Below are 25626 nucleotides of genomic sequence, written 5' to 3' on the forward strand. Positions count from 1 at the left end.
TAGGAAGTTTTAGGTCAGTGAAGGGTAATTACCCAAAAATGAACTTGGCCAAAATGTACAAGCTGACATTTGTATCATTGCAAAATAAATGCCGCAGATGTTTTAATAATGAATAACAGATGTGGTCAGCGCCTGGGTTTTATATCTCATGTAAAGGACTTCCTCTAATTGGTGACCATTCCTCCAACCTCTTCCCCAACATTATACAGAATATTAGCTTGCTACTAGTTCAGACTGCAGACTACTACTTACTGAATCACCAACTTCCTATCTTGCACTTTTGCCTTTAAGAACTGACATTTTATTTATGAGAGCTGGCAGTGCAAACCTTTATTTGCAAAGCAAAAATATAGTCAGCTGCACTACCAAAGAGTACATTTGAGAGCACCAGCCCAGTGCTATACACCCATTCGCAAAGATAACTTGGGATGGAAGTAATAATTTTCAGCAGATCTGGTGAGTCAGTGGACATAAATACTCCATGTCTTGATAAATGCACAAACTCAGATGTTGGAAAGCAGCAGCTGAGGAAACAGGTATTGCTGTGTGGTGCCCTATGATGCTAAGTTTATGTTAAATGGGTATTTTTAAAATGGATAAATGACTTCAAATTAGTGGGGTAGGTCTTTGCAGGGAGCATCCTACCTTGGGAGTGGAGATTGGTCAATTATATCATGGATGCATTCAGGAGACATTTGTCCCTCAAGAGAATGCGATGACTGCTGTACAGCAACAGAGCTCACGCTGGCTTTATCTGACTTAGGGGTGGCCCAAATGGCAGTTGGAATGGGAAATCATAGATATAGACTGCATTTTACAGCACATTGAAGATTGTGTTTACCCACCATGTGGATGGACCCTCATTTTTGGGGCAGCTTACAGCTATATCATTTGCCCTTTCAATGATGTCGCATGATTGGCACCAGCGTTTCTCTAGGAGGGCCCTGTGTGGCTTGCTGCAAAGGCACAAGGGTAGTGCTTACCAGCTGAGCTCATTCAGGTTGTCTGCAGTGGTGACCATGGATTCATGTTGATGTGACTGACCAAGTCAGGCACAGTGGAGATGTGGGCAGTATCTGCCCAAGGAGCAGAGATACATGGAGTGCAGCCTGCATTTGTCAGTCAGCTCTGATGACCTGTGATGAATGAGGAAGTGACTATATCTCCCCTTCCCAATTCACGCAAGTGCAAATCCTGCAGACTGGTCTGACTCTAGCCACTGTCAAAAATGGAGACATCCCTGTGTGCTCCTGTTTTCCCAGATTTTCTCTGTTGTCCTGAGTAATATGCTGCCTTTTGTATGAGTGCCCTGTGTACTGCATTATGGACAGGCTACAAAGGTACTGCCTCTCTGACATGGCCCTTTCCTTCCAGAGAACATCTCTGTCAGCATTAGAGAGGTCAGAACAGCAGATCAGGAGAGCATCCAGCCTGGAAGAACTGCTTCGAATCACTCATTCTGAGGACTGGAAGCTGTGGAAATGCAGGCTAAAACTCAAAAACCTGGCCAATTTAGACTCCCGCTCTGCGTCACATCGCTCCACCAGATTTGCTGCTGCTTTCTATGATATTGATACACTAAAAGGTAGGTACAGGTCTGCAGCTGAATCTGGTGTCAGCTTCAGGACCACTACTGCTTATGCAATAAAGAGTTAAATAACAGGGGATTCCTAGAATACATCAGTAACAACAAGGCATTCGTGGAAAATGACATTGTATGAAAGAATGTTAGGCAACAGCCTAAGTATGTCTCCCCGTTTTATAGCCAGATCAGGCTTATTGTTCTCTATATACTATCCAAAGGAAAGTTGTATTAAGTATGGATTTGTCAGTCCACAAAAAAAAAAAAAAAAAAGAGGGGAAGTAAACAAGCAAGAATAGGTTGGAATGACTGGCTGAGGGGCCTGCCAGCAGCATTATGCTAAATCTTGGAATTTGTCTGCAGGCAGAAACAAATGAGCTTTACAGCAGGCGTAGAAATTCCTTTTTTTTATTAGGTGTGCTCTGATATAAGTCACTGTATGCACTGTATGCAATGGCTGGGAAGGAATTACTGAGAAGGAAGGTACTACCCTAATCTTGATCTATTTGATGATGGAGAGAGGATGTAGATCTTGAAACTACCAGCCAACACCTAAATACAGGGAATCACAAACTGTTCCCCCACTTGGAGCAAAAAAAGAGTACTATTCTGTGTAAGTTAAAAACTCAACAGCCCATATGTGTTCATTGGTGTAAAATAAAGAATCAGATAGTACACTTTGTTCAAGAAAGTAAATATCGTGCATCAAAACCAAACAGCAGACTGAGCATAGTGTAAACTGAGCTATTCTTCTTTTTGTTCAATCTTGACCCTGAAGTGATGTGATTATACCACTTTTCTTTGGGAAATCAGATATTGCTGATCCTGTTCCACCACCACTTTTACAATAACCACAGCCACATTTGCACACTATTACTGTCACTTTCATATCTTTTACTTCTACATTTCAGCTAAATGATGACAGAGTAGAGCCCTTAACTTGCTTCTCTGAGCCAGAACACAGAAATGAAGACCTGAATGACAGCCTAAATGGTGTTTTTGTATGATAGACATGGCTTAAATCTCTTACAGTTTTTTCACAGAAAAAAAAAAAAAAAAAAGCACAGAATCCAATAGGCACTACAGTGGACAATTAAGGGACCTTTAATTAATGGTATGAATTTTATCTACACATATTTACAAGTTTATATAGAAATATTAGCAGTCCATAGAGCTGTTACTGTACTGAAATACTACCCAGTGTCAAATGCTGGATTTTTCTGTTCACTGTTGCTCATTTAGTGAGCATCAGCATTTCTGTAAAATTATATTCTTTATGTCAACAAACAACAATCCTCTATTAGACGAGGATTTTGCCAAGTGGTACTGAAGCAGTGTATATTGCAATGGGCTTTTCTCAATGGCAGAATAATGCAATTGTTCAGGTAATAAGATTAGATGACTATCTAGTCTTACAGATACCTCTTTATCATCACTAACAGTCTGTAACAGCTATTAGGTTTCATCCTACTTCCCCTTTAAATATCCAGCTCTAGACTTAGACATGTCAGCTTTGTCATTCACTGAAATTTGAGTTAAAAAAAAGCCTACTAGATCATCTTCTCCATTCCTCCGTTCCTCGATCCAAAGTGGAATTATCCAAGGAGAGAAATTATTTTTGTTCTAATGTCTTAACATGTTCAAGGCACTAAAGCCCCTATTAAAAAACCAAGTCTATAAACACGAATTTCTTTCCCACACCCTTTCCAGTCAGCCAGCACTGACCCTTTCGCCAGGGGCATCTGTTTTGTTTTAACAGTGTTAGGATGAGAAGGCTTGGGGTGGGGTCAGGGCTACTGAATGTTTCATTGCTAGACGACTTTCAACAGCACCCATGCACCAGCAGGGCGAATTCAGGATTTTGTTTCTCCTTTTCAGAGCTGTAGCAATGAATTCACAAAAAGCTCTCGACACCCTGTGTAAACACAGACTCCCCAGAGCAGCTCAGCTCACCTAGAGCAGCAGAACTCCCAAGCTTGAGCATGTATCACAGCCAAATTTCTCAGCAAATGCCTGAGCCCATGAAACCCACTTCTTTCACTGGCCCTACTTATAACAGTCCCACCTTTAAAAAAAGAGATTAATAAAGGGAGGATATGTGCAGCTGAAAAGGTCATTGCTGCTGACATGCATTGAAATGACATCTGAAATTATTACGTGCACATACCTTAATAAGTCTGGTGAACACCTTATTTTCTATTTTAAGGCCTAGGATTAGATTGCTGTTTTGATAGATTCACCTAACTCCAAAATTTATTTTGATTTTAGTGTTTCTTCTCCTAATTTATGCTGTGGGATGTAAAGTTAGAATCTAGCCCCACACAATTATTCCTGTATTTTTGCATGACTGACAAATGACATGAGTCAGCCCTGGGGAAGGACTTTGCAGGAATAAACAACTGTTTTGAATATATACAGACAAATAAAGAACAAATTAAAAAAAGAAAGGGAAAGTCAGGTAGGAAAGGGAGAAATAAATGCTCATCAGAAGACAAGGTAGAACATTTAAATTAAAAGTCTTTCTTACACAAAAAGTAATTTTTTTAGAATTTTTCTATAAGTAGGTGCACGGCTTGCACAACAGTAGGGAGGTGGACTACTTAGGAAGATAGCAACTTTCCTAATAGTATAGAAGTTGGTATTGATCTTTCATAAGCCTGCTGAAGGAGGGTAGACAGGAAAAATGTCTTTTATAATTTTAGGAAGGACTTAAAGGATAAGCATTGATGACTCTCAAGTAATTCCATCACATGAATGAGTTAAGCAAAAGCCAAAATAAGGAGGGCCACCTCAAACAGGACTTGCAATAATACTATGTAAATGTTACTGTTTTCTGTCTCTGGTTCAGTCAGTTAATGCATTATTCCTTCTCACTGTCAGAATTTGACAGAGCAGTCTAAAATAAATTGCTAGTCTGCAACAATTCAGTATTTGAAAGATGTCACATTGTTTTGAAAAGATAAATCATGATTGAATTCATATTCCTGTTATTCAAATTTGAAACCCCTGAGGGTACTTAGGTGTGAGAGTGTTTGTCTTGGATTACATTAGACATTTCGGAAACATTGCTCCCTGGCTGACATCCAATAGGAGTATTAATACCCTCTGACCAGAATCTGTTAATCATTAATGTGCTTTTCCAGTCAGGCTCTGGCTTTGACAAATAGTGGGGTAAATGTGAAGAGAGCACAGTATGACAATACTGTTTCTACCCTGGAGAAAATGAGAACAGGGTTTGGGTCAGCTTTTTCAGATGAAGACTGTGGAGCTGATCCTCAGCTAGTAGAAATCGATGTAGTTCTACTTAACCCACTGAAATTAACTGAGATTTTTGCCATCTATCTTGTGAAAACTACAGGCACATAAATGTAACAACTCTTTGCCAGTGCAGCTGGTGTAAGTCACGGGGATAATATTGTCCTCAGCCTCTCTCTGGTCCTTAAACTGATCCAAGTATCAGTGAATAGTCCAAATGGTCTGCCAGCAATTCAGTTTCTTTATATAATGTTTTTGCCTCAGTAATCACAGGTTTACATTGCAGTCATTGCTTATGAAAATGGTGTTTTTTTCTAGTTATAGATGAGGAATGGCAGAAGACTCAATGTGTGCCACGAGAAACCTGTGTGGAAGTTGCCAAAGAGCTGGGTACAACAACCAACAAATTCTTCAAGCCTCCCTGTGTGAATGTATTCAGATGTGGAGGCTGCTGCAATGAGGAGAGTCTGAGCTGCATGAATACAAGTACAACTTATGTGTCAAAAACGGTAAATGAGCATATTTATCTGCCTTCTTTTACTCTGGCTCTTAGAAATGGAAGGGGAAAGAGGATGTTTGGCTTCTGGAATCCTCTTATGTCAGATCTGTCTGCACAGTCATAACAGGAGAATTAATTTTTTTTAATCCATGAGGAGTGAATGCAGGTGTGTGCAATAGTATTTTACATTCATGATGCATATTTAAAAATGGCTATATATGCATAGAGGTGGAAAATAAGGCCCTGAGAAAATGACTGCAGGCCCCTGTGATGTTGAGGAACCTACGAAACAGAGCAGTCTAATTTCAGTGCACTCAAATTATTTAAAGTGATCTCTGAGGAGTCTTATGGAAGCCCTGCACCCTTGATTAGTTATGTGTGGGAGATTTTGATGAGAGCTACAGCACCTCTTTGCCCACAACTAATCTTCCTTCCCCTGGAAACCAAGGTTTGGGATGCATGTTAGCATGCCCACATTGCTGCATCCAGACACGGAGGCTGAGAAATACACCTAATTAACACTGTTTATACATATTTAGAAATTAATGTGTGGCATTGTCTAACTTCAGTTGGCATGAATATCCTTCAGTGAATATTTCATATCAGGAAAAAAACTGTTCTCAGTAGTATGGGAGTAATTCCATTGATTTTAGGGGAGTAAATCTGGATTGATGAGGTTGTATCCAGGAATGGAATGTAACCGAGGGGCTTTTGAGGGAATTGTTATTTTGAAGGAAGCTAAAGGAATGTTACAGTCTGCAGAACTGTAGTTTTTCAACAAACTTACGAATTGCTGTTCCAAAAATACATAAATAAATAAATACTTCTTAGCCTTATCTAGTACCCTGAGCTGATCAGATGTCTCCTGATATAGCAAACAGCTCATAAGAGATTTCTTTTCTGATGTGGAATGGAACCAATTAATGAACATTGACGCAAGAAGTATGGGCACTGGTTTATTTTACTTAAACTATATTCCAGTACAACTGTCTTAGACATGATAAAATTACATTCCAACAAACCTGAAACAATACAGGGGTGAATCAGTTCTGTTCCCCTTAGAATGTTGCCCCATAAAGACTTCAATTTTCATTTTAAAAAAATTGCCTGTGATTTTTGTTTTGTTTTAAGAAAACCCATTTTGATAGCAAGAATTTAATATATTACCCCAAATACAGAAGCTTTTATCAACTGGAAGGAAAGAGGCACAATATGGAGATCAATCCAGGAAGACTAGCCTCCGGTGCTCCTTCTGTAGACTGTGGACATAGATGGCTTTATCCATAGGGCTGATTCAAAGAACTAAAGCTGGAGTTCTGCTTAGAACTGCTAGTTCTGCTTATTTTATTAGAGTAAAATATCTCTGTATGTAGATGCTAGAGGGAGTCAACTGTGAGAAGCTGTTTGAATACTCTGTTTATGTTCAGTTCTTGGCACTATTCATTATATCACAAAGTATTTATTGGCTGTTGCATCTGAGTAGAAATTAGCTACTGGTTTAAGCCTTTCTTTTCCAAAGTGACTTATGATTTGGGGGCATTCACATTCTGAGACATTCAAATTGTGAGCATCTGGCCTCTCCTGCTGAAAATGACTCCATTTTTAGGCTCAAAAAGCTGCACATCAAAAATTACTGTCATGCTTTTTTTGGCATTAGCAACAATTTTAAAAATGCAGATCTCAAACTCCTGGTCTCACTTAACAGAATTTCCCAAGTTCTCTCTTAATCCTTCAGTGTGGAGGATCCCTATAAGCCAATGCTCTCAGAAGGTCCCAGATTCTAGTAACAATATAGTAAAGAAGAATTAGTTTTGGTATAGGTTTGCTTAGACCCTCTGCAAGATGATTCCCTGCAAAAACCCAACTAAAGTGGACTACGCTGTCCTCTACATGTTCCTGTTTTTTTCTTCTCCGGGGAGATTGTGAGGGCTTTGGTAGATCCCTAAAGTTGCATGGTGTGACTGTACCCCAGGACAGTTAAGGACTATTTCTTTATGGCTAAAATTCAATTGATGATACAATTGAGAACAATGTTCCCAGCACCTATATCTTATTCAGTTCGGCCTAGCAACCCAGAAGAGGCTTTTGAAAGAGTTTGCAAAGAATTTTGGGTGATCTTGGATATTTAGGAGCTAGTAGTACTTACAGCACTGGGATCATCATTTTGGCAAGTTCCTGCCTTGGTAGGCATTGCTTATTCTTCCCTTCAAGACCCTCAGTGATCATCTGCTCATTTATGCAGGTGGTAACTATCTCTAGAAAAGAGTAAGCATCAGACAAATGGTGAGAAAGGGTAAGAGGTTTTGATTTAGGACACATATTACCTGTATAACGGAAATTGGAAAAAAAATGATTATTTCATCTGTCTAGCTCTTTGAGATCTCTGTTCCCTTGACAAGTGTTCCAGAGCCCGTGCCAATCAAAATTGCCAATCACACAGGCTGTAAGTGTATATCAAATACCCAGCGTCATCAGTATGCCATCATAAGAAGATCTGTCAAGTACCCTGAAGAAGATGGGTAAGTTCCCTCATTTACAAAATGTTACACAGGGTGTACAAGCCTAAGTATGAAAATTGTTTTGTTTTGAATTGGTCATTATAATAGTCCTTTCACTTTCTGTTTTCCCAATAGTTTTTCCAAATATCTTGATTATCATTTAGCATTAGAAATTAGAAGCGTTAGAAAACTTGAATTAAACCTAGTAAATTGGAAGTAAATGGACACCAGAATCCAAAAAATAGCAGGCTAGTTCATCAGGATCTGGAGTCATTAATACACTTAAGTGCTTGAGGGGGGCTTGGACATATTAGCACTATGCTCCACTGTTTGGTTATGTGTGCGTAGACTTTTCTGACCTTACACAAGCAGCTCTGATCACACATATTTTCACCAGGGCAAACAGAATACTTAGGTCATGCTAAAATGCTCTGCCACACCTCATGGCCAGTTGGGTCAAGATCAGTGCAAATCATGGCTATGCGCTTTCTGGTCCTAACCTGACTCGCATCTTTCAGATCCAGTGCCTAGAGAAAAGTGATCTCATATCAATTTCCAAAATATGATGTAAATATAACTTTAGTCCTGATGACAACAGGATACATTAATTCTGCAAAAAGTCTAGAAACAGGGCTATGGCAAGTGGCTTATTTAAAGCTAGCTCAGATGTCTCTGTCTAGTCATGCACGTAAACTTACCCCCATAACTGACCTTCAGTTAGGTATCCAGGCTGGAAGAGAGATGACATTTCAGTGAAGCCACTGCAGCTCTTGCTCAGGCTACTGGCCATTCCAATCTCCTTCCTATGCAAATATAGAAGAACTTCAGCCTCATTCCAGTTTGTGAGTTCCCCTCCCAGGCCAATTTGGGCCCTAGTAAGCCCAAATTTTCTCCCATCTGCTACAGTTTGGGCATAGATCAGTTTGTCAAACTGACCCCTCTGACCCTGAGAACAGTCTTTCATACATCCTTAAACACAGGTAAAATTTTAAGTAGCGTAGCACTTTGAAGCATGGCAAAATTGGAGCATGAATATAGTTGGATATAAACTAGCCTGGGCTGGTTAGAGCTGTGATATGAATAAATGGGACTGCAAAACTGTAGCTGTTTGCTAGGCATGTAATCCAAAATATGTGCTGTACTGCTAGTTGTTGGGAACCAGACAGCTGAGCCGTATCAGTAAATTCATCCATCCCTAAGGTTTTTTGTTTGCAGTAGTAATACACAGAGATGCCATAGGTTCACAGAACGCAAATGGCAGACCACAATACTAGCAGGCTCATTTTGCAAAGCAACTATACTGATGTTCTTAATATAAAAAAAAAAAAAAACAAAAAAAAAAAAAACTTTTTTTTTTTTCCTAGATGCCCCTTTACTAACAAACTTTGCCATAATGGATGGATATGGGATAGTGACAAATGTGAATGTGTTGCAGATGTACAGCACCTTAACAGACGGGAAGGTAAAGCTGAAATTATGAATGGACACGTTTGCTATGTTATCTCTACACTAGTTATGTCTCATCTTAGTTTTGTCCCATTTTGTCACTGAGAGAGTTGAGCTTTGATCATAAATCCCTTGATAGCTTTTGTTAATAGAGTAGAAACCCACCTGAAAATAAACACAAGTATATGTTTATCCCCATCTCATGTTTTCTGTTTGTGCATTTCATTACATCTATATTAGAAACCTGAATAAGGAGGAAGAAATAGGCATCCTTGCTACACTGTTATTTTACATGGCTTTTAAATTGCATGATGGAACATATGGTTCAGATACTAGGGAGAATTTTTTAACTGTACAAAAAATTATGCCCTAAGATAAATTGCATGGGGAGGGTGTGGAATCTTCATGGTAGGAAATATTTAAGAATAGACCATAAGGAATCATGGAATCAGTAAGGTTGGAAGGGACCTCTGGAGATCATCTAGTCCAACCCCCCTGCTCAGCAGGGAAACAACTGGCCCATATGGTGCTTGAACCCATGACCTTGGCATTATTAGCACCATGCTCTAACCAACTGAGCAACCTAACCCCCAAAATGTCTACTACCCTCCCAAAACATACCAGCAGCCTGAGGGAAGGTCCTGAATCATAGAATAGATTCATAGCATTGGTAAGATTGGAAGGGACCTGTGGAGATCACCTAGTCCAACCCTCAAGCGAGTGGCCCATACAGGGATCAAACCTGCGACTTTAGCATTATTAGCACCATACTCTAACCAACTGAGCTAAACCTGAACCCCAATAAGATAGGTAAAATCTGTCTTGATGATTGGTTTTAGGCAATGAAATAGATTCTATGAGCTTTCAAAGTATTTGCCTATTTTTTATTATTGTGTTATTTAATAAGTTATTTAGGAAATTTTCAAACCAGTATGCTATATGTATTCAGGAGTATGCAAGCGAAACTTTTTAAATCTGTGGAAACAAATGGAATAGAGTAAAATTAGAAGATATATCTTCCCTCCTTCTACTTATCCTGGAAAAAAGAGTTTAATCTGTCAAAGAAATTTGCAGGAAATATTCTCTGGTGAAACTATTTAAGTTTAAAGATACTTACTAGCAGTAAACATTAAGAGAAATTTCCCATATCTTATGTAAGATTTTTTAAAAAAATATTTTCCTCAAGAGATTTCGCTAGTCAAAATAAAATTGTCATTGCAGTAGAGTAGATAGATGCAGATGGAAGTCCTTCCTCTTTCGATTAACCTACATTTAGAAAGTACAAAAATAAACCATTCAAGTCAACAATAACAGCAATCTAGCAACCAAATCCCAGACTAGCAAGCTAACATAAAATAACTTCATAAACTACTCTCTTGGTTACAGTCTCTTAAAAAGCAAGAGATCAGTTGTAGTTGTTTTTATAGGATCTGTTCTCATTCTGGATCAGATTTTTTATCCATCAAGTTAGATAGTTGAGCTCAAGTTAGTTTTTTGGCTCAAAAAAGGGTTAATATTCTATATTTTAAAGTCCAAAGGACTGTAAATATCCACAGTCCCTTCAGCTCTTGGCCTTTTGTAAGGTCAGCTTGCAACATTATAAATTGTGACTTGTTGAATAATAGCTTTTGTTGACAAAATATTTCATCAAATAAAAAATCATTCTCTGAACTACATTGTGTTTGGCAGTGGCTTGGACAAAATAACTTAATATCTGTTTTTGAGGCTGAAACAAAGAGAGACCTAAACACTCTCCATCAATTCATACATGCCAAGCTTTATCACTCCAAGGAAGGGGCTTGTTTTCCAAGAATTTGCTGCAGATTCCTTTTTCCCTTCAAATAGGATGTGTTTTTTATTTTGTTTGGATATTGGTTCTCCAGCATTAAGTAAATAGCAATGAAGGCTTCTTTCAAGTAACGGCTATGCCTTTCTTGGCCACTAAGATGAGAACTCAAATTGCAGAGGTCACGGACGTAGGTTACATTCCACATTCCATAAGTTAAATCCAAGAGCTAATTGCACAACTACAGGAAATTACCTTTCCGATGACCCATTATACGCCATGACCTTTAACCAGAGATGTGCTGCCAGTATTTTAATATGGCTTTTAGAAAATGTGTTCCCTTTTTGCTAGGATTTAGCCTTATATTGTACTCCAGATGTGTATTTTGAGGGAAGATGGATGAGGTATTAGGTAGCGCATTCAGCTGGCTGGGATTTTATTTTTGAAACAAAATGTTTTCTCCTTCCAGTAACTGAAAAGTGTACATATGATGTATATTGAACAGCGTTAGAGCAAGCTGCACCTTGCTAGATATAATATTGCTTTTGTAAAAATTTTGTGGTGGATAGTGCTGTACATTGACAAGTGAACGTGATATTTTGTGTGGATGTGCACTTTGTAATGAGTATAGATTAAATCCCTTTTTAGATTTTCTTATCTATATTGCTGCTTAGTACAGATTTGTGCATTCCAAAACCTGACATTTGGCTCTTTTAATATATAACCTCCAAATAATGCAAGGTTTGTTCAGTAAAACCACAAGAAAAAAAGCAGTATTAGCATAAGGGAAATAATTAGTCTATTCCTCTGCTGAAAAACTCTAGGAGTTCTTTTCTGCACTCTGAGTGGTAACAGAAACTCTAAAGACTAGAAGCTACCAGAGAGTGTATGTGTAAGTCCCAGTGATTGCAAAGGAAGTGCTACATGTCTCTTCAAGAGCAAGATTTAGCCATGTAAAGCTTATTACTAAAAGACACATATGCTATTGTAGGACTCCCTCCACTTGCTGAGCTGGCTATGTGTGGACAACATATGGAATTTGATGAAGATAACTGTGAATGCATCTGTAGACAGAAATGTCCCACAGACTTCTTTCAAAGCAAGGAGAACTGCAGCTGCTATTTGTGCAGGGAGAGCCAGGAGAGCTGTGCTCAAAAACACAAGATATTTCAGGCTGAAACCTGCAGGTAAGTGTTCCTTGTTGTTCAGTGTGTGTCTATACTGTAAGATCTGAATTAGCTTGTTTAGATACTGGAGGTGCAAGTGCTCAATTAGCTAGGAGATCCATCCAGGATGAAATACCTTGCAGCAATTATAGAAATAATAATAATAGAGAGAATATTTACAATACTAACCTCGTAGAAGTAGTCTAAGGTTTATTTAATTAACATGGTTTGAGAAGTCTGGACAAGGATACTACTCCAGTACATATATTTATTACCTTTTGTCCCCTAATCTTAAGGGAATGATTATTAAAAATGTGCTACACCTGAAATAACTGTGTAACACGGAGGATTTATAGGAAGATATGGAATACTCCATTTCTAGGTAATTAGAACCTAACTATGTTCTTTGTGACAGCTTAATGTAGTCTCAGGTCTGTGCATAAAAGCATACTAATTTGGCACCTTCACTATACAGCTCATTCCTCCTTAAGTTCATCCTCAAATCAAGGGATTTTCTAGAGCTAATGAGATTTTGTACACATAAAAGCTAGTCAATCAGCTCTGATTCCACTGAGAAGCAGGAAAATTCTTTCTGGGGCTATTATACTCCATGAGTTTTCCTAATCCTTTTGTGCAACTAGTTTTGAGGATTCTTTGGTAAAACTTGCATAGAATAAAAACTTCTTAAATATTACTTTTCCATATATTAGTTTATTTTTTATATTTCCTTCACAGAAAGCTTTGTTCACATGTAGAGATCCAAGATCATGCAATAGCTCTATCCAAAAGCTTATATAAGGACAGTCAGTACTCAGTTTCCCTGGGTACCTTAACAAAGTTGGACCCATAAGGTCCATTCTCACAGACATTATAGATTCATTTATGGCAAGGAATATGTGGAATCAATAGCCTTTGCACTTTTAGATTCAGTTTTGGCTGAATTTGGCTTCTAGAAATGACTGTAATCTGGACATACAGTGTGTATGCCAGACTTTTATGTACAACATTTCTGGAGGACCAAAGCTGAAGTGTCAGGTGAGCTTGGGAGGTTTCTGAATATAAGGCACTTTGTAGAATTTGAGGGCAGTACTGTCCAGTGCTGACACTTTGGATTTCACTGCTCACAAGAAGTTAAAGTATTATTTAGGCTGCAACCACAAACAAATTGTGAACAACAGCAAGACACGCTGTCAAGCAGCAAAGTCTTGTCTCAATGTGCTGAAGAATGTCAGAAATTTCCTGAACATCTCCTACAGGAGAGCATTGCAGTGTTCAATGCTAAAAAAGTTCAGGAATGTGAGGGAAAAGAATTATCATATTATAATACTTACCTTTTTTTTTTCCTTTTTTCTCCTTTATTCAACAGCTGTGAGGACAAATGTCCATCCCAACCCCGGACATGCCCAACTGCAAAACCAGTGTGTTCCAGGCATTGCCGTTGTCCAAAGGAGAAGAGAGGTTCTCATGGGTCCCAAAGCAAAGAAAATCCTTGACCAAACTTCCCCTATTCTCCAGCAATCCACTGCTTTGCAAAGTAGCTATCACTGACTTTCAGTCAATAGTAAACATGGACATCTTCCACATTAATAGCAGAAGAATGGATCCAGTCTGCACTTATTTATTAGAGTAATCACTAACTGCAATTTGGTCCTCTAGGACATTGATTACTGTTCTCTAAGAGGTAGCAACAACTGATGAATTGTTGGCTGTCTGGAAGGATGAGTGGAAAGAGACAGTTCCATGTTGGATTATGAAAGGTGAAGCTGGTTTATTGGTAGCAGAATCACAGTCACCATCCAGTCTTTCAGAACTTAGGACTAAATAACCTTAGCCTCTGAATCCTTAGCTAGTGCAACTCTTGGGTGAAACGTTCTTCAGTGTACAAGATCTGGCTTCTCATATGTTCAGCACTGAGTTATTTGATCTACTGTCCAGCTTCGATTATCATTTTGAGTTTATTGTACAACTACTGTCAAATGTGCCATATTTAAATGTATATAAGAAAATAAATACATCAGTTATTCAAGTGGTTTTGATTTTCCTGTTATTTTAAAACTCTGCCAAAGAAAAAGAAAATAAGCAAAAACGCAAAGCCATCTCAAGTACAGCCTTCTTAATGTTTGTCCCAGTGGGACTGGCCCCTTCCCAAACCCAGGTTAGAAAAAGGTCACTTGCTATAATAGTTTCAGTAAAGAATTGTTTTTCCCGTATCTGTCCAACAGCCATGTGTGATTTATTTATTTGTTCCTGGTGTGGTACGTGGATTTCCCTAGAGGGATGACAGCCACACCAGTACCAAGTCTTCAGTGATTTTTGGAAAGGCATGGTCCACTGAAAGATGGTTTTCCTTTTAGCTTACCACGCTATGAAATACCTCTTTTGCATTGAAATTCCTTTCACTAGTTTGAGGCCTGAATAACAGTGCTTTAACCAAATCAAGTACAGAGTTGCATTATTTGCTGAGCCACTGGAGTCTGGACTGAGCCAGTCTAGAGAAAACATCATAAGCAACAATCCTGAATTGGAAGTGATAGTCTTGATGGCTAAGTCATTTTTTCCCATCACTGAATTCTCTGGTTCCATACTGCATTGTGAGCAGATGGAGTGGAGGAAACAAAACAGCTGCTGCAGAGGTGGAAAGATTGACACAACACAGAGAATAGAAAATGGCCTTTTGATGAATATCTAAGATTTACATAGGGGAAAATGGATTTCCTTAAAGCAAAATTACAGCCAAATCCTGTAAGATGGACTCAGTTGTTGGGCAAAGCACCAATATAATGTGTCTTCTGTCAGAGTAAGGCATGGAAGATTTAACCTTGAATGATTACTCAGACTGAGCGACCGCTAAGCTGTCTATGATCTGAGTCTATGCAAACATACCAGCAGGCTGTTTTTGTTATCAGTGCTGAGAAGTGACCTAGGATCCTCTGACAAAAGAATGTGGTCTGATTTGTGACCATACTGGATGGAGCTCCTGCAGGCCAGTGCAGGGTCATGTACTTGTCTGTACTGGGGTCCCCTGCTGAGGTGTTTCCTCCAGACCCCAGGCCACATGCAATGTGCAAAGCCTGTGCAACACATGGACAAGAAGGGGAACGTGACCTTGGTGCAAAACAGAGGTTCTACTGCCAGCTTGGCAGCAGAAGCACACCTTTATATTTCCCTCATTCCCCTGAGGAGCTCTGCATTCAGACACATATTCATAATGGGTAAAGTCCTGAACAATACAAGGGTCCTTACAAGGAATGAACCTCTCCATCACCTTTCACTGACGTCCTAGTCAGAGGTACCATGACCTTGTGGCTGGATTGTTGGCAAGGTACACCATTAGTACCTTCCTCACAGAGCCCAGGAGCTGCAGAGGCACCATGCTTTGCAAGCCCAGGCAACTCATGCTGAACCAGAAACTAACCAGCACCAGCAGCGTACAGGATAATAATACACCTTAGCATGAGACCACACAACAGTATTTGTATAAACAAATCCCCCTTTCCAAGTATCAAGAAAGCTAAGGTATATTTGTTGACCATAGCCACATTGCCTATGGGCAGCAGTTTATAGTGTGCTTTAACAATGGAAAAACTAGAAAACAGTTCACAGGTTGAATCTGACTGGTGATCTGTTAGACTCAAGAATAACTGCTAAAGTCAGCACAGCTATATTGACCTAAAACGAGTGTGAATGAGACCATGCTCTCTGGGTATATAGTGGTCTGGCTTTGAGTTACGTGTGGCAAGAATTTAAGGTTTTGCATTGCCTAATTTTTCTTAAATTGAAATGCAGCAATTGGAATGCCCGAGTCTTGTCAGTGCTGATCTGTAGAGTCTTCCTCACTTTTCTGTTCTGCCTAGTGAGTATTTTTCACAAAATAAAACTGCTCAAAATCCAGAAGATTCTTAGATATGGTAGTCACTGGGAAGCAGAAAACTGGCTTCAAAAGCTTCTGTCAATGAGGCAGAGAGGAATTTGAACATAAGCCATCTAAGTGCCAGGACTGCAATATCCACTAGAATACAGAGACCAGAAACATACCATCACTGACCACCACTGTCTTTCCCCATGGCTCTGTTCTGATGTTTTTGTGGCTTTTTAACCTACTGTAAAATATGCTTGTGCTTGGAGGTCTAATTTAGGACTGCAGATCCCAAATGTTGCCATGCCTACAACTTAGCTTCAGCTTAAGACTCTAGGTGAATTTAACCCCTAACCCCCAAATTTTGCCCTTTACTCCTGTGGATCACTTTGTGAAATGCACAGGTAAATATTTTTGATATGAATATGCTCAAAAAACAGAAAATCTGTGGTTATCAAAAACACATCTGAAGGTCAAAGTAAAATTCAGCATTATTTTCACATTTAATCCTGATGGCTCTTTCATCTGTGAGGAATTTCCATTTTGCAGCTGCAATGTGCCAGAAAGCTTGTGAAATCAGGACAGGTCTTAGGCTTATCCTGAAGTAGAAAGACAAACTGCTTATGATAGCATTCACTAACAAAGTGGCTTAAGCAGCCAGCATATTTAAATATTTACCTAGTTTATTTTAATTTTCATGCTCTTTAGGGATCCCTAGGCCTAACTTGTAAAAGGCTTATGAAAATGCTTCTTTTGTCAAATAAGATTGTCAACTTTAATACACAAAGTTAAAACTCGTGCTCAAACTTCTGCAGGGTAACAGGCGTGCGCGTGTGTGTGTGTGCGTGCGCGTGCCCATGTGCGTTCGCACACTATTCATGCACCAGTCATCACACAACTCCTTCCTGTGCAGCACAGGACTTCACACAACTTTTTCTCACTCCATTAACTCACTAATCTGTCAGCTAGCTGCCTATGGCCTGCCAAATCCCATAGTGAGAGCAAGGTCAGCACACGCTATGCCAGGGCAGACGGGCAGAGGACACTTCTTTCTGGTTTCCCATACTCAGGGTCATTGCACATGCCAAGGCAGCATTGCAGTCCTGCAGCCCTCCCTGGTGATTTAGCATGCCTGATGCCCAATGCTCACTTAGTGTGAGCACTATCCTGCATGGCAAAGCAGAGATGTCTGAGAGAGTTAAACAGGCCAGATTCACATGTACTGCTGCAGGAACACGAGAATCTCTCCGCCTAACCCTACAAGGTAAATACTTGCAATATCAACATTGACCACCCTTCACCCTCCCTTTGGCTTCTGTGGAAGGCTAGGAAAAGGCATCTCCATCTTCCGAAGCCCTGACTCACACACTTTTTGGGCTGTACTAGCTCACTGCTGCGTGTGCAGTACAGGGAGCTTACAGCTTATTTCTTCTACAATAAATTCCTGTTCTAGCAGATCATCTGCTCCAAGGCCCTGTGCCAGCTGCTGCATTGCTAGGAACTGCTCTTTTAGATTGTGGTCTCCTGTACAAGAAAAAGACCAAAGCTAGAGCATATCCTGGGTATTTATAGCATTCCCCAAAATAATATGTAGAAAAGCTCAAGAGTTTAAGCATAATGCTGTGATTGCCAGTACTGTGTGATGGTCTTGATTATCACAGCCCAAAGGAGATCTGGATGTTGCTAATGTCAAAGCACAGGCCATAAATCCTTTACATGGAAAACCATGACTAAAAGCAAAATACTGACAGGAGCTCTGTGTGGATGGAAACACAAGCAGGTAATTACAATTTGATGGGGATTTATAAAACACAGTTGTAATTTTATTTGAGAAATTCTGGAATCAAACCATTTTCAAATATTCAATAAACTTTAAAATAGAAATGTTTCACGTTATCTTTCATATAAATAGATCAGAATTTAATAACATTTAATGTTATTAAACATTGAACATTTATTTAATGTTCATATTTCAGAAGATTTAAATGAGGTATGTAAAATTAATGGCAGATCTGTTTTTGACTGGTGTCATTAGCTCTTAACCTATGACTAAATGACCTTCTCAGAGGCAAGGTTATTGAAGAGAGGAACGTTCTGTTTGAAGTTTGAAATTCCTTTTATTACTGTGTTCAGCATGACTTGTTTTTTAAACATATGGACTTGATTTACAGATTTCATAGCCAGAATAATAATGCTAAAATTTCCTGTTATAGTGTGTCTTAGTTTTTATATAATGAGAGAAGTCTTTAATGCTACATTTGGATTACGCTTCCTAAACATTCTTGTGCATAAAAAGAATCAGAATGTATAAATAATAAATGTTACTTATGAATAAAATAAGTCTGAAGTCTCTAAAAACATCAGTTCTTACTAATTGTTAGCTTTCAAACTTCCATGTGCGTTCTGTGGGGAGGGGACAGCGGACAGATTGAATGAGAACTACAGCAAAATAGTCACAGTGCATTTGAAAGATTCAGTCAATCATTATCCACTTCTTAAAACCATACTCGTCTTCTGGAAAGATGGAGGTATGTGTGATCTAACAAAATGCCACGTGACAATGAAGAAACTCAGGTACGTCTCGTAAGGTATGCATAGCTACCATTTACTCCAGAACCAATTCATATGCCATATACTGTGACATTCTTACAGCAAACATTACTCACAGGAAGGTTGACAGACCATATATAAGTCATGTCATACACATATACTTCTATATTGCAAACCTATAAACCTATATATGTATCATTTGAGCACCAAGTCCAGCTGACTCGTAAGGTCCCTTCCTCTCTTGCAGCTATTCTTCCTAAATTCACCCTTACTCAGCCTGCAGATCTCCAGCGCTCCGATTCATCCCATTTCCTCTTCTGCACATTTTGAACAGCTGGAGATTAGTCAGTAGACCATATCTCAGGGGAAAAAAAATGATCGCTGACTGTGTTTTCTCTCTTCTAAACTGTCCATGCCAGTACCTCAAACTCAACAACGCCAAGCCCTCCTTCCTTATGAAAGCTGTTGGGGAACTTGTGGTCTGGACTCAGGAAGAGAAGTGAGCAAGGAAATGTTGTAGCTAGTTGGATGTTTAAAAGATACTATTTGTGTCAAAAGACAATTTGTTTTCTTAATTAAGATACCATTTGTGTCAAAAAAAATTTTGTTTTCTTAATCAGAGCTGAAAAATGACATCTAGCAATCAGATTATCAGCCAGGTTTATCCATCATTTTTGGACCAGAAATATAAAACCTGTGGATCTGACTTCTGCTTTCTGATACTACTGAAATCCAGGAGTTATGATATTTAAATCAAGTTACTTGGCTTTACAGTAGTGTGAAGAAAAAGAAATCTAGGAAAAGGAAATCTAGAAAATTGAAGTTGGGGAAGCCTCTCTAGCTCCCAGTTTCATTTGTATTTGCTGAATAATGGATAAATACTTTTCAACTTTAAATATGACAGAGGCTAACTGCTTCTAATTTTAAACACCTGGAGCGAATCAGCCTCTGTGGAAGCACAAGGTGGTTACCAAAAAAAATGAATCTCTGTTCTTACTGATTATATGCTATATGAAAAAAACAAACAAGTCAAGGTGTACAAATGATGCACTGCCATTCATTTTATTTGTGTCAGGCTCCTACATCAACAGTTACTCACAACGTCAATAAAAGCTTTTACCTCCAGGGAAAAAAGTAGGTTTTAAATTAACTTAAAGGGAAGCTGCTCCTTTAGCCCATGAAGCAAAATGAATACATAAAAGGATGCTGTCAGGGGTTAGTCTACATGTTGATTTCTGTGCCATTGGCACCTTTTTTTGTTTTCATTTTTATCCTACTTCACAATATTATTCAATGTTAAAAGGTCCTCCCAGGTTAAGAACATCATTGAGGATCCACAAGCTGTTATGGGGTGCTTGGTTTCTTTAATATCAACAACTACCTTTAAAATGTCTATGGCTGGACAAGCAATGCTCTAATTCTAATCTGCATTAGTGTATGTATTTTAAAAATAAAACAATTGTTATTTCAAAAATATACAGTTGCTAAATATGATTCCAAAATAAGTGATAAGAAGGTAACAATTAGAAACTATTTCATCTAGTCTTCTGCCCTCTATTCTTTCCACTATTTTTGCAAAGCAGTATTTTTCATTAGTGAAGATTGTACTTCTAATGTGTGAGACTTAATTGCCAAGTGAAACTGTGATGCAAGATAACCAGACTAACTCATCAGTTTCTCTTAGGTGACTAAATGGCCAAGTATCTAAGACTTTCTCCCGCCTTCCCCCAATCCTGCTTTCTAAGCACACTCATGTTTTTCTTTCTTTCCTGGGAAAGCTTTTTTTCCTTGCTATGAATGGACTAGATGTTCAGAATTGTGTCTGATTCCTCAAACATGATTGCATAGTATTTGTTTAGCATTCCTCAGAATAAAATAAACAATACGAACAATAAAATACTAAGAAAAATTCAACAAATTCACAAGAACAATGCAACACTTCTTATCAATAGTGTCTCCATAATAAACTACAATATATTCTTCAAACCAATTATGAAAGCATATTGTGAAAAACCCTTTAAAATCATCTGGTCTCTCTCTAATCTGACATTTTCCTGTGCATACTATTTTAAAACCACCCATAGCTCACTCCTGAGGATTTCATAGCTAATAATTGCCTATCCCTCTCTATCTGTGTCCCAGAGGCTAATCATAGAATCATGGAATCAGTAAGGTTGGAAGGGACCTCTGGAGATCATCTAGTCCAACTCCCCTGCTCAGCAGGGTCACCTAGAGCATGTTAGAATGGGTTGCATCCAGGTGGGCCTTGAAGATCTCCAGAGAAGGAGACTCCACAACCTTTCTGGGCAACCTATGTCAGTGCTCTGTCACTCTCACAGGGAAGAAATTCCCCCTCACGGCCAGGCGGAACTTCCTGTGGTTCAATTTCTGCCCATTGCCTCTTGTCCTGTCACATGGGACAACTGAAAAGAGTTTGTCCCCGTTCCCTTGACACCCGCCCTTCAGGTACTTGTACATGTTGATAAGATCCCCCCTCAGTCTTCTCTTCCCCACGCTGAAGAGGTCCAGCTCTCGCAACCTTTCCTCATAGGGCAGGTGCTCCAGCCCTCTGATCATCTTTGTAGCCCTACGCTGGACTCTTCCAGTAGCTCCATGTCTCTCTTGTCCTGGGGAGCCCAGAACCAGACATAGCACTCAAGACGAGGCTTCAGCAGGGCTGAGTAGATGAGTAGGATCACCTCCCTTGACCTGCTGGCAACACCCATCCTAATGCACCCCGAGATACCATTGGCTTTCTTGGCCACGAGGGCACATTGCTGGCTCATGGTCAACTTGTCATCCACCAGCACTCCCAGGTCCTTCTCTGCAGAGCTGTTCTCCAGAAGGTCAGTGCCCAGCCTGTACTGGTGCCTAGGGTTATTTCTCCCTAGGTGCAGGACCCTGCACTTGCCCTTGTTTAACCTGAGGAGATTCCTCTCTGCCCAACTCTCCAGCCTGCCCAGGTCTCTCTGAATGGCAGCACAGCCCTCAGGTGTGTCAGCCACTCCTCCCAGCTTGCTATCATCTGCAAACTTGCTGAGGAGGCACTCTGTCCCCTCATCCAGGTCATTGATGAAAAAGCTGAACAGGATGGGACCCAGGACTGAGCCCTGGGGGACGCCACTAGCCACAGGCCTCCAACTAGACTCCACGCCACTGGTGATGACCCTCTGAGCTCTGCCTTTCAGCCAGTTCTCAATCCACCTCACTGTCCACTCGTCTAACCCACACTTCTTACCTAGGAGGATGTTATGGGAGACAGTGTCAAAAGCCTTGCTGATGTCAAGCTACACAACATCCACTGCTCTCCCCTCATCTACCCAGCCAGTCATTCCATCATAGAAGACTATCAGACTGGTTAAGCAGGATTTCCCCTTGGTGAATTGATACTGGCAATTCCTGATCACCTTCTTTTCCTCCATATGTCTGGAGATGACGTCCAGAATGAGCTGTTCCATCACCTTTCTAGGGACGGAGGTGAGGCTGACTGGCCCAGAGTTGCCTGGGTCCTCCTTCTTGCCCTTCTTGAAGATTGGAGTGACACTGGCTTTCTTCCAGTCCTCAGGCACCTCTCCAGTTCTCCATGACTTTTCAAAGATGATGAAGAGCAGCCCGGCAGCAACATCCACCAGCTCCCTCAGTACCCGTGGGTGCATCCCATCCGGGCCCCTGGATTTGTGGATGTCTAGCCTGCCCAGAAGGTCTCTAATCCTATCCTCCTCAACCAAAGGAAAGGCTTCCCTTCTCCAGACTTTCTCCCTCACATCCAGGCTGCAGGATTCATGGGCGCTGCCCTTAGCAGTGAAGACTGAAGCAAAGAAGGCATTCAGTAATTCTGCCTTCTCTGTATCCCTTGTCACCAGGGCCCCCGCCCCATTCAGTAGTGGGCCCACATTTTCCCTAGTCCTGCTCTTGCTGCTGATGTATTTGAAGTAGCCCTTCCTGTTGTCCTTGACATCCCTTGCCAGACTCAATTCCAGCTGGGCCTTCGCCTTCCTCGACACATCTCTACATACTCTGACTGCACTCCTATAATTCTCCCAGGTAGCCTGTCCCCTCTTCCACATTCTGTGTATTTTCTTCTTCCATCTGAATTTTGCCAAGAGCTCCTTGCTCTCACCCATGCAGCTCTCCTGCCCCTTTTGCTGCACCTCTTACTCAGCGGAATGCACCACTCTTAAGCTTGGAGGAAGTGAACTAGCCAGTTCTCCTGGACCCCTGTTCCTTCTAGGGCCTTAACCCATGAGATTCCTCCAAGCAGGTCTCTGAAGAGCCTGAAGTCCACTCTCCTGAAGTCCAGGGTTGCAATCCTGCTTGTTGCCTTCTTTCCTGCAGGATCCTGAACTCCACCATCTCATGGTCACTGCACCCACGGCTACCCCTAACCTTCACATCTCTAACCAGTTTCTCTCTGTTGGTAAGGACAAGATCCAGCAGGACACCCTTCCTCATAGGCTCCTCCACCATTTGTGTCAAGAAGTTATCATCAATGCATTGCAGGAGACTCCTGGACTGCTTGTGCCTTGCTGTGTAGTCCTTCCAGCAGATGTCAGGGTGGTCGAAGTCCCCCATGAGAATCAGGGCCTGTGATCTTGAGGCTACTTCCAGCTGTCTATAGAAGGCCTCATCAACTTTCTCTTCTTGGCCAGGTGGCCTGTAGTAGACACCCACAACAGTGTCCCCCATGCTAGCCTGCCCTTTGATCTTCACCCATAAGCTCTCGACTGCCTCCTCCTCCTCCTCCACTCCTAGGCAGAGCTCGATGCATTCGTTGCCCTCTCACATAAAGAGCAACTCCACCACCTCGCCTTCCTGGCCTGTCTCTCCTAAAAAGCACATATCCATCCACGGCAGCATTCCAGTCATGTGAGCTATCCCACCATGTCTCTGTGACTGCAATGAGATCGTGTCCCTGCGATTGCACACAGATCTCCAGCTCCTCCTGTGTTTTCCCCATGCTGCGTGCTTTGGTGCACAGGCATTTCAAAGAGGTGGTCATGCCTGCAGGTTTCCCAGGAAGGGTGTACAGGGGTCCCCCATAGCCATGTCCCAAACGCACATCCCCAGTTGCATGCACCTGTTGGAGGTCCCCCAACCCAACTCGTATTTTGTTGTCTACCCTGTCTCGATGACACCTCCGCCTCCCCCCTCCTACATAGTTTAAAGTCCTCTTTACTAGGCTGGCCAACCTGTTTGCAAAGGCAAATGTGCCCCGCTTGGTGAGGTGAATCCCATCTCTCCCCATCAGTTGCTGATCTTCAAACCATGTTCCATGGTCATAGAATCCAAAACCCTGTTGCCAACACCAGCGGTGTAGCCAGTTGATTGATTTGGAAAATCTTCCTACTCCTCCCCCCATGCCTCCCCCTAATCAGCAGGACTGATGAGAAGACCACCTGGGCTCCCAGACCCTTGACCACCATGCACAAGGCCTTGAAGTCTTCCCTGACTGTCTCTAGTTTGTTCTCTGTATCGTTAATACCCACATGAAAGAGCAGCAGAGGGTAGTAGTCTGATGAGCAGACAAGCCTTGGTAGCCTTTCAGATACATCTTGTATCCTCATCCCTGGCAGGCAGCAAACCTCTCTAGAGGAGGGGTCAGGTCGGCAGATAGGCACCTCTGTCCCCCTCAGCATGGAATCACCCACTACGACCACTCGTCGCCTCTTCTGAGTGGTCATGCAAGGCACAGGGTCAGACAGCTAAGTTGCTTCCCTTGAGGCCAGGTCCAGGTTCTCCTCATCCTGGAGTGCACTAAATCCGTTCTTCAACTGTAACTCCAGTCTACAGGAGGATTAGGGACCTTTCTTCTTTTTGTTTGAGAAGCAACTAGCTTCCAACCTTCTTCGACAGTGCTGTGCTGTACTATGTCACTCTTCACAGAGTCCTCCAGCAACTCCCCTGCTGCAGGGGATTGGGACTTCGGGAGCAGTACCGTCTTTAAAACACCCTGTGTATCTCCTGCTCACTTTATCACATGTTTCAGTCTACTGACCTCATCCCACAACTCTTTGACTTGAGGACACAAATTGTCAGCAACAGCACACCTCTTGCAGGAGGGCGGACCATCAGTCCAGGCCTTCTGGAGAGGCTCTAAGCACTCCACGCAGCCTGAGACCTGTAGGGCAGCCATCTGCTGCAAGAGGCCCTGTCTGGGTTGACGCTTCCGAAACAGATGATGCAGCAGTTCCCACAACCACTGGCAAATATGCTTTACAGCGAGTTACAACCATGTTAGCAAGAGTGGGCACTACTAGTGCCAGAAAAATCATCTTAACACTTTACTTCACATTAATTAAATTATACTCAGAGCAATTGTTTCCAAACTGCACAAAGCTTGAAATATGTGGCTACCATTTCAACCCCCAAGAAGGGCTTATTTGCCTGAAAGCTTCCCTGAAGTGTGCTAAAGCTTCCCTGAAGTGTGCTAACTCAAATTAAAAAAAAATATATACTGTTTCCTCCAAAGCCCTTCCACTGTTTTCATCTTTAAATAGGCATGGCTACAATAAAACTATCAACTTAAAGAAACCTTTGTTTCATTCATATGGATTTTAAAGTAAAATTATAATACATTATTCTTGTTTTATAGTTCAAGCCAAAATATAAACTCTCTAAATATTGGATAATTCATATTTAGTTTGTATAAGACATGCAGTCCTCGGTGCTGATAATGTTCTGGAACGTATCTGTGGTAACACCATCAGTAGTAGCAAATAAAATATACCATTTTGTCACACTGACTCTTTTTTACCAGGTGCAGGTTTTTCAGTTTTGAACAGAGAATATTTTGCATTCCCACCAGAACCAATACATTTTAAGTTTCCAATAGCTCCATCTGCTGTTGTCACAACATTTTTTTTCACTAAAAATCCTTATACTAGTCTAACTTTCAATTAAACCCATTCTGTTAGCATTTCAATATTAGAATTATCTGAGATTTTTGTATCTTTCAGTTTAACTCTATAACAATAAATTTCAAGGGTTT

General features: G+C 40.8%; 1 protein-coding gene across 2 annotated transcripts in view; it reads left to right on the plus strand.

The window, feature by feature from the left end:
• The window catches only part of VEGFD (vascular endothelial growth factor D), a 30493-nt gene extending 16235 nt beyond the window's left edge, over positions 1–14258 (plus strand). For both annotated transcript variants that reach the window (XM_062574416.1, XM_062574420.1), the window contains 6 exons: positions 1375–1585; positions 5156–5346; positions 7707–7855; positions 9199–9296; positions 12058–12253; positions 13599–14258. In XM_062574416.1, coding sequence (XP_062430400.1) covers positions 1375–1585; positions 5156–5346; positions 7707–7855; positions 9199–9296; positions 12058–12253; positions 13599–13725 — 972 coding nt within the window. In that variant the 3' untranslated portion in view covers positions 13726–14258. The remainder of the gene's footprint in view (positions 1–1374; positions 1586–5155; positions 5347–7706; positions 7856–9198; positions 9297–12057; positions 12254–13598) is intronic.
• Positions 14259–25626: the final 11368 nt, after the last annotated feature.

This window comes from Rhea pennata, chromosome 1 (genome assembly GCF_028389875.1).
Source record: "Rhea pennata isolate bPtePen1 chromosome 1, bPtePen1.pri, whole genome shotgun sequence".
NCBI lineage: Eukaryota > Metazoa > Chordata > Aves > Rheiformes > Rheidae > Rhea > Rhea pennata.